The following is a 12,436-nucleotide window of genomic DNA, read 5'->3' on the forward strand; positions in this document are numbered from 1 at the left end:
CCTGACACTACAAGTTTTTCACATCATATCAAAAATGAGTCTTGTTAGCATCATGGCGAAAATATAAAACTGTTGGGGTTCAGGGAAAAAACTCGTACATTAATTGTTCTAAGAGCTGTAATTGGAAACTTTTGCCATTGTTAACGTATTGTATGGCAAGCATGTTGATGATGAAATTAATGTAGAGCTAGAGGAAAAGCGCTACGTGAAATTATGTGATATTATTTACCTGACAGTTTTGGAAATTTTGTGAAAGGATCTCGTTGGTAGATTATGAAGTGCTTAATGGACTGATGAAGATGATGTAGCATTGTGCTAAAGCTGACAAATATAAAGAGAAGATGTGGTGAGTGACAGACAAAAACACATTGTATGGGCCAAATAATGAATCAGAAGAACTCCACTCTGGATACACTGTAAGACTTATTGTATCAGTGGAGAAAATGGTATAATTGTTACAACTCAGGATATGACTAGGTAACCAAAAAGTTTCTTCTGAAGTGTTTGTAAGAAGCATCCTTAATTTTAAATACTGTGTAAGGGCAACACTGCAAAGTATGGGATAGTCTACAGGGGTGAAGTACAATGGGGACTTTGAGTGCCCCAGGACCAATATGGTAACTGTGAAGACCTTCTAGGAACTCCAAAAAGTCACAGCTAACAGTGCTCTCCTGAAGCTGTGATAGGCCTAGCTAACCAACTGTGGACCAACAACCAGCTTTCAACAACAGAAGTAGCCTCAGAGATCATGGATATAAAAGACAATGACCCTGCAAGGCAAATTGACTAAGAACTGGAACTCAGAACATTGGAACACTGACAAAAAAGACAGAGGATATGATGGAAAGGAGAAAACTAGATATTTTAGACATGGCAGGGACAAAATGGAAAGGAGGAGGCAGTAGGGAACTGAGGAAAGGTTACATGTTTTATGTTGGAGTGGAAATGAAGAAAGAAGACAAAAGGGAGTGGGAGCAGTGAGGGATGGTCTAAAAGAAGAGATACAGAGGGTAAGTGACAGAATAATGAAGACAGGGTAATGTCAAAGGGAAGAAGTATAGAGATGGTTCAGGTGTATGCCCCTCAAATGGACTGTACATCTGAGGAGGAGGAGTACTTTGAGGAAGAACTGCAAAAGCAGTTGAATGGATAAAGGATAATAGTCATGGGAGATGTAAATGCACATGTGAGGCAGTGAAAAACAAGGATATGAAAATGTGTTGGGAGCAGAAGGATGTGGAAATAGAAATGAAGAAGGAAAGAGATTGCTGGAATTTTGCAAGAGAAATGGTTTAGTGATAGGTAACATGCTTTTAAGAGAAAGAGAGCCAAAAATACAGTAGGAATTTAGTGCAGAAATCTTTGGTGGATTGCATGCTCTATGACTGGGAAATGAAGAGGGCTGTAATGGATATAAAGGTACTACTGTCAAAGGTATTGGATTGTGACCTTCAGCTACTGGTGATGCGGAACAGTGGAAGAAGACAGAGAACCAGGAAAGGAGAATCAGAGTATGGAAACTGAAGGAAGAGAAAGTTAAGGAAGAATATCTGGGGATTATAAGGAAAAGGTTACCAACGGCAATTTAAAAGTGCTCTGGTAGAAGCTGCAGTAGCGGTATGTGGAAGGACAAGTGACAGAAAATGGTGGAAGGAGATACAATGGTGAAATGAAAGAGTGAAGAAAGTAGTGGGAAAGAAGAACAAGACCTTCAGACCATGGTTCTGAGAAAGGACCAAAATGGCAAGAGAGAACTATAAGAAACAGAAGAAAGCTAGGTAAGTAAGACAGTGGCTGAGGAGAGAAGAAAGTCAGTGGAAGAATGGACAAAGACGATGGAGGAAGATAGCAGAGGCAGTAAGAATGTACTGTATGAAATGGTCAAAAATAAGACGAGAAGTTTGAGAGAGGATTCAACAATGATAGATTTAAATGAGAATAAGGGTAGTAACAAAGAGACACTGAAGTTAGTGAGGAAGGAGTACTTTGAGCATTTGCTAAATCCAAATGGATTTGGAGATGATGTCAACAGGCTAAAGGGAGGTAGAAGCAAACTCTGGGAGAGAAAAGGACCTGACCTGAAAAAAGTGGAAGTGGCACTGGACAAAATGCAAGGAGGAAAGGCACCATGTGTGGACAAAGTAACTGTTGAAATCAGGTATGTCAAAAGAACCTGGAGAGCATATCTGAACAAGGGTCGAGAACAGATTGAGAGGGGAACATCATGGCTTAAGAACTGGGAGCAGTGAAGCAGCCCCAGGAGCGCCACTATGAATTTAGGGAAGACTTCGCGATGGACTTTCTTGATATATAAAAGGCATTTGATAGTGCTTATAGAAGGAAGGTCTAGAAGTGCCAGAAAAGAAGGGCATGGGAAAAGAAGGTACAGGCAGAGTGGAAAAGATGTTCTGTGGAAGTGTTGAGTTGTGTGAAAGCGGGAAATGAAGGGACAGATTAGTTCCGGCAAACATGTAACGTGAAATAGGGTAGTGCATTGTCACCTCTGCTCTTCATTGTGATCTTGGATGAGATAATGGTTAAGGTGGCAGGAAAAACTGGCGAAGACAAGATGAAAGCAATGGTATTTGGGGATGACTTGATGATCTGGGTTAACAGAGGAGGAGATTCAGGAGCATTTGTATTCTTGGGAAGAAACTGTGAGTCAGTATGGGATGAAATTTAATGTAAACAAATGTGAGATCCTGGTTACATCTGGAATGAAAGATAGACCAACTAGCAGAATAAGGATTGGAGGTGGAAAATTGAAGAAGGTGAGAAGTTTTAAGTACTTGATAAGTGTGATACAGGAAAATGAAAGAAATGAGGAAGAGGTAAGTGAATGAGGCAGACAGGCAGAAGTATTCCTGCGAAGTGTGAATCCTATGGGGATTGTTCAAGGCTCTTGTTCAACCTCCTGGAAGCGAACCACCTAGAAACGAAGAGGAATTAATGGATTGCCTTCAACATGCCGCCAATTACATCAGGGCAATGCTAGGAATCTCGGAAAGAGTTTAGTGAAACACTGTTCGACGTTGCCAAACTTGTGTTGCGTCAGGGGGCTGCCGGTTCAAGCACCTGCTTTAAGTAAACAATGTCCTAGATACAAAAAAGGTACTTTTCAGGGCCAAACAATCTGTAAAAGATTTTCTGTACGTAAACTAACAGCTGCTGATGGGTTTGTACCCCGGTATGTCTTATCAAATTACAATGGATGTGTTGGGGGCCCGGCAGATTCACTCCCAGAGTGGAAGGATGGTGCGCTGTCACTGAGCGTGTGGTTTCCTTGGATACATTGTGATCTCTGGCAGGAAAATTCTTCATGGTCATGTGTTGTCCAAGAGCATCTGGCAACAGGGCAATCCCATGGCTGATCAGAGCGCGTGGCACCAAGTTTGTGTTTCGTGCGTTGTTGTCCTACACAACATTAGTCATTTTGGTTCCAACCGGAATCAGCTATCCAGGGTTAACATTTCATAACCCCTTCTGTATAGAGGTCACTACATTGCAGTCTTGACCTATGCATCTGAAACATGGGTAATGAAGAAAAGATATGTAGGCATGTTACAGGCATGTGAAATGAAATTTCTCAGAAGTAGGACAGGAGTAACAAGGAAAGATAAGATGAGAAATGAAAGGGTTAGGGAAATAGTGAAAAAAGAACCCTTGCAGAGCAAGGCTAAGGTGGTATGAGCAATTAAATAGAATGTAAAAACAAGAGGATTCCCAAGAAGATACATGAAATGGATATGTGAAAGATATGATCAAGAGGAAGGTGTGGAGGAGTGTGATGAAGAAAGAGGCAAGGACTGTACCAAAGTGAACACAGAAAGATGATGGAAAACAAGACTAGCTGGAAGGCTTGTATTTGAAATAGACTCAGCGTGGGGCTGGAATGGCTAAGCAGGGATGGCTAGAGGACAAATGTAAGGATGTAGAGGCTTATCTCACTAGGGGTAAGATAGATACTGCCTACAGGAAGATTAAAGAGACCTTTGGAGATAAGAGAACCACTTGCATGAACATCAAGAGGCCAGATGGAAACCCAGTTCTAAGCAAAGAAGGGAAAGCAGAAAGGTGGAAGGAGTATATAGAAGGTCTATACAAGGGCGATGTACTTGAGGACAATATTATGGAAATGGAAGAGGATGTAGATGAAGATGAAATGGGAGATACGATACTGTGTGAAGAGTTTGACAGAGCACTGAAAGACCTGAGTCGAAACAAGGCCCCCGGAGTAGACAACATTCCATTGGAACTACTGACGGCCTTGGGAGAGCCAGCCCTGACAAAACTCTACCATCTGGTGAGCAAGATGTATGAAACAGGTGAGATACCCTCAGACTTCAAGAAGAATATAATAATTCCAATCCCAAAGAAAGCAGGTGTTGACAGATGTGAAAATTACCGAACTATCAGTTAAATAAGCCACAGCTGCAAAATACTAACGCAAATTCTTTACAGAAGAATGGAAAAACTAGTAGAAGCCGACCTCAGGGAAGAACAGTTTGGATTCCGTAGAAATGTTGGCACACGAGGCAATACTGACCCTACGACTCATCTTAGAAGCTAGATTAAGGAAGCGTAAATGTACATTTCTAGCATTTGTAGACTTAGAGAAAGCTTTTGACAAAGTTGACTGGAATACTTTCTTTCAAATTCTGAAGATGGCAGGGATAAAATACAGGGAGCGAAGGGCTATTTACAATTTGTACAGAAACCAGATGGCAGTTATAAGAATTGAGAGGCATGAAAGGAAAGCAGTGGTTGGGAAGGGAGTGAGACAGGGCTGTAGCCTATCCCCGATGTTATTCAATCTGTATATTGAGCAAGCAGTAAAGGAAACAAAAGAAAAATTTGGAGTAGGTATTAAAATCCATGGAGAAGAAATAAAAACTTTGATGTTTGCCAATGACATTGTAATTCTGTCATAGATGGCAAAGGACCTGGAAGAGCAGTTGAACGGAATGGATAGTGTCTTGAAAGGAGGATATAAGATGAACATCAACAAAAGCAAAACGAGGATAATGGAATGTAGTCGAATTAAGTTGGGTGATACTGAGGGAATTAGATTAGAAAATGAGACACTTAAAGTAGTAAAGGAGTTTTGCTATTTGGGGAGAAAAATCACTGATGATGGTTGAAGTAGAGAGGATATAAAATGTAGACTGGAAATGGCAAGGAAAGCGTTTCTGAAGAAGAGAAATTTGTTAACATCGAGTATAGATTTAAGTGTCAGGAAGTCATTTCTGAAAGTATTTGTATGGAGTGTAGCCATGTATGGAAGTGAAACATGGACGATAAATAGTTTGGACAAGAAGAGAATAGAAGCTTTCGAAATGTGGTGCTACAGAAGAATGCTGAAGATTAGATGGGTAGATCACATAACTAATGAGGAAGTATTGAATAGGATTGGGGAGAAGAGAAGTTTGTGGCACAACTTGACTAGAAGAAGGGATTGGTTGGTAGGACATGTTCTGAGGCATCAAGGGATCACCAATTTAGTATTGGAGGGCAGCATGGAGGGTAAAAATCGTAGAGGGAGACCAAGAGATGAATACACTAAGCAGATTCAGAAGGATGTAGGTTGCGGTAGGTACGAGGAGATGAAGAGACTTGCACGGGATAGAGTAGCATGGAGAGCTGCATCAAACCAGTCTCAGGACTGAAGACCACAACAACAACAACAGTAAAAATATAGTATCATACAATAGCTTTAGAATAATGTTTTTATAATCATAATCTGCTTTAGAGAGATCACCATCAGCAATTTACAAGCAATATAATGTAAGTTATGAATGCTAAGAAAAAAAATAGGCAACATAAAAGATCAGAAAGTGGAAGTGATGATTAAACTTCATTGAAATTATTCAACTAAACTTGCACGTTAACAGTTAACAACTAAAAAAAAAGCAGAAAAATATTACAGTCTTACCTCTGGCGGTATGCTTATGGTGTCCCCAGCAACATTTGCCCACCATACCATGAGATATGAAAAGGCAGCAATCCAAACAATGCTGCCAAGGAAAGTGACGACGAAGAACTTCTTGCCTAGAAAGACTCATGGATTGTAATATTAGATTGTCTGAGAGATTAAAGCATGAAATACAAAATATCAATGTTTGTAGCATTATGTTGGTATTAAGTTATTAATATTAAGAAGGCTACAGTAATGCTGATAAACAAAGCAGAAAAGTAAAAATGCTTTGTCATAGAAAAACTCACAGAAAGTAACTGTAAAACAGTGTTACCAAATGGCAGGTGTAATTCAGTAACTGGAAAAAGGACTCTAATTTTATTGTGTTACAACTAGTGAAAGAGAACACTTTTTACAAGAAATGACATGAAATTATGAACTTTGATTGAACTGTGTTACCTAACTTGTATGAAAAGGAAAACTCACTTGAGAAAACCCTAAAATTATGAGAAGGAATGTCTGTCCAGTAATTACCTTCAGAAGGTGAAATTCTTGGTTCTACTGATAGACGCGAATAAGAAACCATACCTTGATTTTGGAACTATGAATTCCTTCCTTGGGGAGGAGAGAGGAACATGTTGAGGAAGGTCAGAACGATTAGAGCCCAGATGAAAGGGAGCCACCTGTTGTGAGAATGAGGGGAGACAAACATGAAGGAAGAGAGTAGGTGGTCAAAAATTCTATGCTAATATGCACTGTGTTAACTTAGATCCTGAGAGGATAAAGACAGTCTGAGAAGTTAAGATGGATTAAGAGGAAGAGGCTAGATGGTGAAACCATGTGTTCTGTCAAAATGTTTCTAGTGATTTTACATGTGGCTATCAACATTGTTAAGAATTTTGCTTCCTGTAGGTAAGTAGTGGCCAGCCATTCAGTCTCATAACTAGATGTATTCATACATCTTGATGTGGTGTCATAAGTTTGAAGGCTACATTTAGTGCAAAGTATCACCACAGTGGCAATGATAGGGCATCAGCACAATGGCAACTTGTTGTTATAAATAATATCTAAATATATAGGAAGTCAGAGGCATCCACAAGGGAGGGCAAGTGTGGACACATGCCCCTCCTGGGATCTTGGGTACAGATTTTCAATTTATTACAAAAATTTTACGAATTTCTAACAGTGGTTTTCTTTGGATCTGTTAAACTGGAGATTTAACAGTGCCAAGGATGATGGGAAATACTATGTATACTATATATCTTGTAGTTTTTTTGGTTTACATGGTATTTATGGGATATTACACTGATTCTTTGGTGTGGCAGTGGTTTCAGTGCCATTCTGCATTCCAGATGGATAAAAACCTTTACAGGACCATTTTGAAATAGAATCCTCTATATTTTCTTTGTTTCTTCCTCATACAGCCCTTATCAAGGTGGAGAAAGGGGCTAGTCCAACATCCTGGTGTGTGTGTTTCAATGTCAGTTCACAGCATAACAGAAACATGGGAGCACTGTATGTGCCTGCTATCCATACCAAATTCCTACAAGGATGCACACTCACTTTCCTGCACTACATAAGAACAACAGTAGTTTACTATTTATCTGTGAATGAAGAAACCCAGTATCTCGATTATATACTCAATTTTACAAGGAAGAGATACTGTAGCATGCTCTGAAGAACACAGCCCTACTGCACTCGTGGTGCATACATCTACACTTAGTTACAGTGCCAAAAGCATCAGCTGAATAAAGGGAAGTAAATTTTCTGCACTAAAAAGAGGAAAAAAATATGAAATTTCCAGGTTGAAAGGGACTCCTCTGCAGATATAATGACCTTCTCCTACTCTGCTAGGTGTAACACAGTGCCATATGCCATTAGAGCGCTACAAATTCTGCAGCCCACTTTGCATCTTTGCATGGCTGCACAATGATGTAAGAAACTGAAGTGATGAAGATTCCCTTCTTTTAATCCTAGGCTGTTAAAAGTCAACTCTGTCACCCAAATGCAGTGTGGCTTTGAGAGATTTCTCATGTGTGGTTGAATGCTGGCTGTGGGTTACTCTTTACCCAACCACCCATTTTCAGAATACATTTCATTCAACTTTAGTTACGCTAACCATCACTGAAAAAATATAAAGTATGAAAGTAATTGAAGAACTCTGCTAACATGATCATGTAAGCACACAAAGGGTAATGGATCTTGTTGAAGTTGATTAAGCAAAAGATGGTTAGTGGAGCACTTTTTGTTAATTATTTTTGTTAATGCTTAATAGGATTCTAGTTTTTATATTTGAGATTTTCAATTTTCATTGTCCACCTAACATACATTTTTATGTAAATATTCTCTAGTTGTATTTCATAACTTGTTGGATAGTCTGGATTTAATCATTTAAGGAGATAATTTCAGATCATAGGAACGAAAAAAGTGGCATCCATAAAACTATTAACATTATGAACTAATGTACTTTGCTTATACTATTGAAATATGCCTAGCATGTAGGTATTACAGTAATCTACCTTAACACGATCTAAGTAGATCTGTATCAGTCATTTGAGAATTTTCTATACTTCCAGTCAAACTTAGTTCTTGGAAATGACAGGTTTTAAACTGTCTGAGTCAGTTACATAAAAAATGCTAATGTCAGAATCTTACCCATTCTTGGATAAATTTCTGTGGATGGCCATGCACAGCATGTGACACCAACAAGATATGGAATCTGTACTGCCTGTGCTAAATTCACTTCAACTACAAGATGACAACACAACAAGAAAAATAAGAACTAAGTTATTATGCAGTCCATCCAGTAACCTATTTTGTCATTTTGAATGGAGAGGTGTTTTTATTTTTTTATTTAATAATACCACTGCCTACATACTGTACCTTAAGTTTGGCCACAATAATTAGTATCCTCTAGTATCCCACCAATAGTCAACACATCATCTGAAGGTGGCAAGCATTTACTCTGTCAAAATGCTGTATATTTCAGCTATAGCACCTGACTCAGTACCAAAGAGCCATAGCAACTATTACTATGCCACAAAAGTAATTTGTGGAAGAAAACCTATCTTAACTACCAGCACTAAACTACTGCATGGTATTCAAAACTGCTGAGATACAAAACTAATTGAAGTTACTGAAAAATATGACTATGTCACACCAATGTGATAAAATTTCTGTTTTAAACAGAGCATATTGTGGAATTTTGTACTTGATGGCATGTTTTCACAAATCTCTCTCATGGTCACTAAATACTGGATAAGAAATTACTGTTTACAAAACTGCAAATATGCTCAGACAATTAATATTAATACAGCTTGTCTGTTATATGGGAGCTTCAGTTCAGTCTAAGTAACAGACCTTCCTTTGAAAAATAAAAACATCTCTCCAGATGCCAGACATGCTCTCAGAGACATTACTACTGATGTTAGCTAACTTCACATCTGGAATTTTGTAGATGCCAGTGTGTAAAATATAGTAAGGAAAGTTCTGGCAGGATTTAAATAATTTAGGAGTAAAGGATACAAATCACTGATTAGTAAGAGCATTGTATCATCGACAGGTGCCTTTTAAAGAATGAAAACTTCACTAGCTGTTGGATGCATCGTTTAATGCTCTACTAGAGTACACCCTCCCCTGCACTCCCCCTCCCTCCCACTCCCGGTGCCCCCCCCCTCACCCCCCCCCCCCCCCCCACACACATGTGCAGCTACATTGCACCCTAATTTGTTAAAGGATTTGCCAGAAAGCTAGCAAAGTTTTCATTCAAACAATGGAAACTCCAGCTAGGAATATCAACAATGTGGAAAACACAGATTGCTACTTACTGTAAAGAAGACACAGTAGGTTGCAAATAGCCACTTACATATAGCTTTCATCCACAGCCTTCATCAGTAAAAAAGAGACACACACCATTTACAAATCTTTAACATAGTGCAGCTCTTCAGCAACTGTGAATTGTTCAGAAATTAAGAAAATCAGCCTTCAGTTGCAAGGTAAAATTTTATTAACTTACCTAGGTTTTGATGCCAATAATGATATCTTCTTCAGAACCTATAAATTAACCCATACGAACATATGTTACACATTGAAATATATCATCAATATGATGATTTCATAATAAAGAAAATCGTGGTACTTTCAAAAATTAAATTATTTTGAGGGCCAAACGTTGAAACGGCCAATGTTGTTTCCTGTCTGCTTTGTCCCTTTATTATAGTGCGATTGTACATTGTGTCCAGTGTACAATCGCACTATAATAAAGGGACAAAGTAGACAGGAAACAGCATTGGCCATTCTAACGTTTGGCCCTCAAAATAATTTAATTTTTGTAATTGTACATTGTGTCTCAATTTACAATCAGACTATATTAAAGGGACAAAGCAGACAGGAAACAGCATTGGCCATTCCAACATTTGGCTCTCAAAATAATTTAATTTTTGCAAGTACCAAGATTTTCTTTATTATGAAGTCATTAGATTGATGATGTATATATGTGCAACATATGTCTGTATGGGTTAATTTATAGGTTGTGAAGAAGATACCATTATTGGCATTGAAACCTAGGTAAACTAATAAAATTTTACCTTGCAACTGAAGGCTGATTTTCTTAATTTCTGACACATACCATTCACTCATCTCATGCAAAGATGACCACCAGCTCCAGCATCTCAGGATGGAATGCAATTTCTGCCAATTTTCATTCTTTTCGATATGTCAAAATGTCTACTATTTGGTAAGTTGTCTCCTTTACTCTTAAATTATTTCCAGCATATAAAATTACAGCTGTTTCAGCTGTTATAATGTTTCAGTTGCAAAATTACTTTATCTTTAATATTTTTCTTGTAACATATTAAAAGAACATCTTCAACACAATAATAGCTGTGTTGAGTTTTCTCTTTGTGATAAGAACCAATCAGTGTTCAATTAGTGGTGAGCAACAGAAGAATAGAACATTGGCAGTAAGCTGGTTTGAAGTGAGTAGAAGGTCTACAGTGTTTTCACAATATTTAAATATTGTGCTGATGGCACACAAGTACATAGGTCAATGTAGATCACTTAATGAGATGAATGAATGTATGTTTGCTATAGTGTAATGAATCAAAACTCTTACTTTATTATGTGCAATGACCATAACCTGCTGTGTGGTCACAGAATATATGGCACTGTACTTACTTCTAATTGCCAGTGATGTGAACCTAAACATGCTGCAAGAAGAGGAAATTAGATTGGTCTTTGTCTGAAGGGATTAGGTAGATAAAATGTAATAACTATCAACACTATATGAGACTGCAAGTTTATCACCATGCCACATGGCAATGCACACATTACAGACTCTAACTATGGTGTAAATGCTGCCAGCCTGCCTATATGTTACAAGAAATACTTTTGAGCCAACATTCTACATCTGTATCATCATCTATACTCTGCAAACCATCATGGCAGAGGGTCCATCCCATTTTACCAGTTATTAGGGTTTCTTCCTGTTCCATACATATGGAGCATGGGAAGAATGATTGTTTGAATGCCTCTGTACATGCAGTAATTATGCTAATCATATCCTCACAATCCATGTGTGAGCAATCTCTAGGGGGTTGTAGTATATCCCTTGACTAATCATTTAAAGCTGTTTCTTGAAACTTCCTTAATAGACTTTCTCAGGATAGCTTACGCCTGTCTTCAAGAGTCTTTAGTTCAGTTCCTTCGGTATGTCAATGACACACTCCCACAGATTAAACAAACCTGTGATTATTCATGCTGCCCTTCTCTGTATACATTCAATATCCCCTGTTAGTCGTATCTGGTAATGGTACCACACACTTGGGCAATATTCTAGAATGGGTTGCATGAGTGATATGTAAGCAATCTCTTTTGTGGACTGATTGCACTTCTCCAGTATTCTACCAATAAACTGAAGTTAACCATCTGCTTTACACTCGAGTGAAGCTATGTGATCATTCCATTTCATATCCCTACAAAGCCTTACACCCAAGTATTTGTATGAGTTGGCTGACTGCAACATTGACTCATTAATATTACAGTCATAGGATACTACATTTTTTTCGTTTTGTGAAATGCAAAATTTGACATTTCTGAACATTTAGAGCAAGTTGCCAATCTCTGTACCATGTTGAAATCTTATCAAGCTCTGACTGAACATTCATGAAGCTTCTCTCAGATACTTCATTATACCTAGATAACTACAACACCTGCAAAAAGCCTGATGTTACTATTAATATTGTCTGAAAGGTTGTTAACATACAACATGAACAGCAAGAGTCCCAACACACCTCCCTGGGCACACCTGAAGTTACTTCTACACCTGATGATGGCTCTCCATCCAAGATAACATGCTGTGTTCTCCCTACTCAAAGGTCCTTCACCTACTCACAAATTTCACTTGATACTGCATATGATCGTACTATTGACAATAAGTGTAGGTGTGGTACTGAATCAAATGCTTTTCAGAAATCAAGAAACACTGCACTTATCTGGTTGTCATTCTCCAAAGCTTTCAGTATG

At 38.4% G+C, this 12,436-nt stretch overlaps 1 protein-coding gene across 1 annotated transcript in view; it reads right to left on the reverse strand.

Moving 5' to 3' along the window:
* The window catches only part of LOC126188483 (sodium/potassium/calcium exchanger Nckx30C), a 1,432,322-nt gene that overhangs the window by 24,347 nt on the left and 1,395,539 nt on the right, over positions 1-12,436 (reverse strand). The window contains exon 7 of the mRNA XM_049930087.1: positions 5,933-6,048. Within this exon, the coding sequence (XP_049786044.1) occupies positions 5,933-6,048 (116 nt within the window). The remainder of the gene's footprint in view (positions 1-5,932; positions 6,049-12,436) is intronic.

Source organism: Schistocerca cancellata, chromosome 5 (genome assembly GCF_023864275.1).
Source record: "Schistocerca cancellata isolate TAMUIC-IGC-003103 chromosome 5, iqSchCanc2.1, whole genome shotgun sequence".
NCBI lineage: Eukaryota > Metazoa > Arthropoda > Insecta > Orthoptera > Acrididae > Schistocerca > Schistocerca cancellata.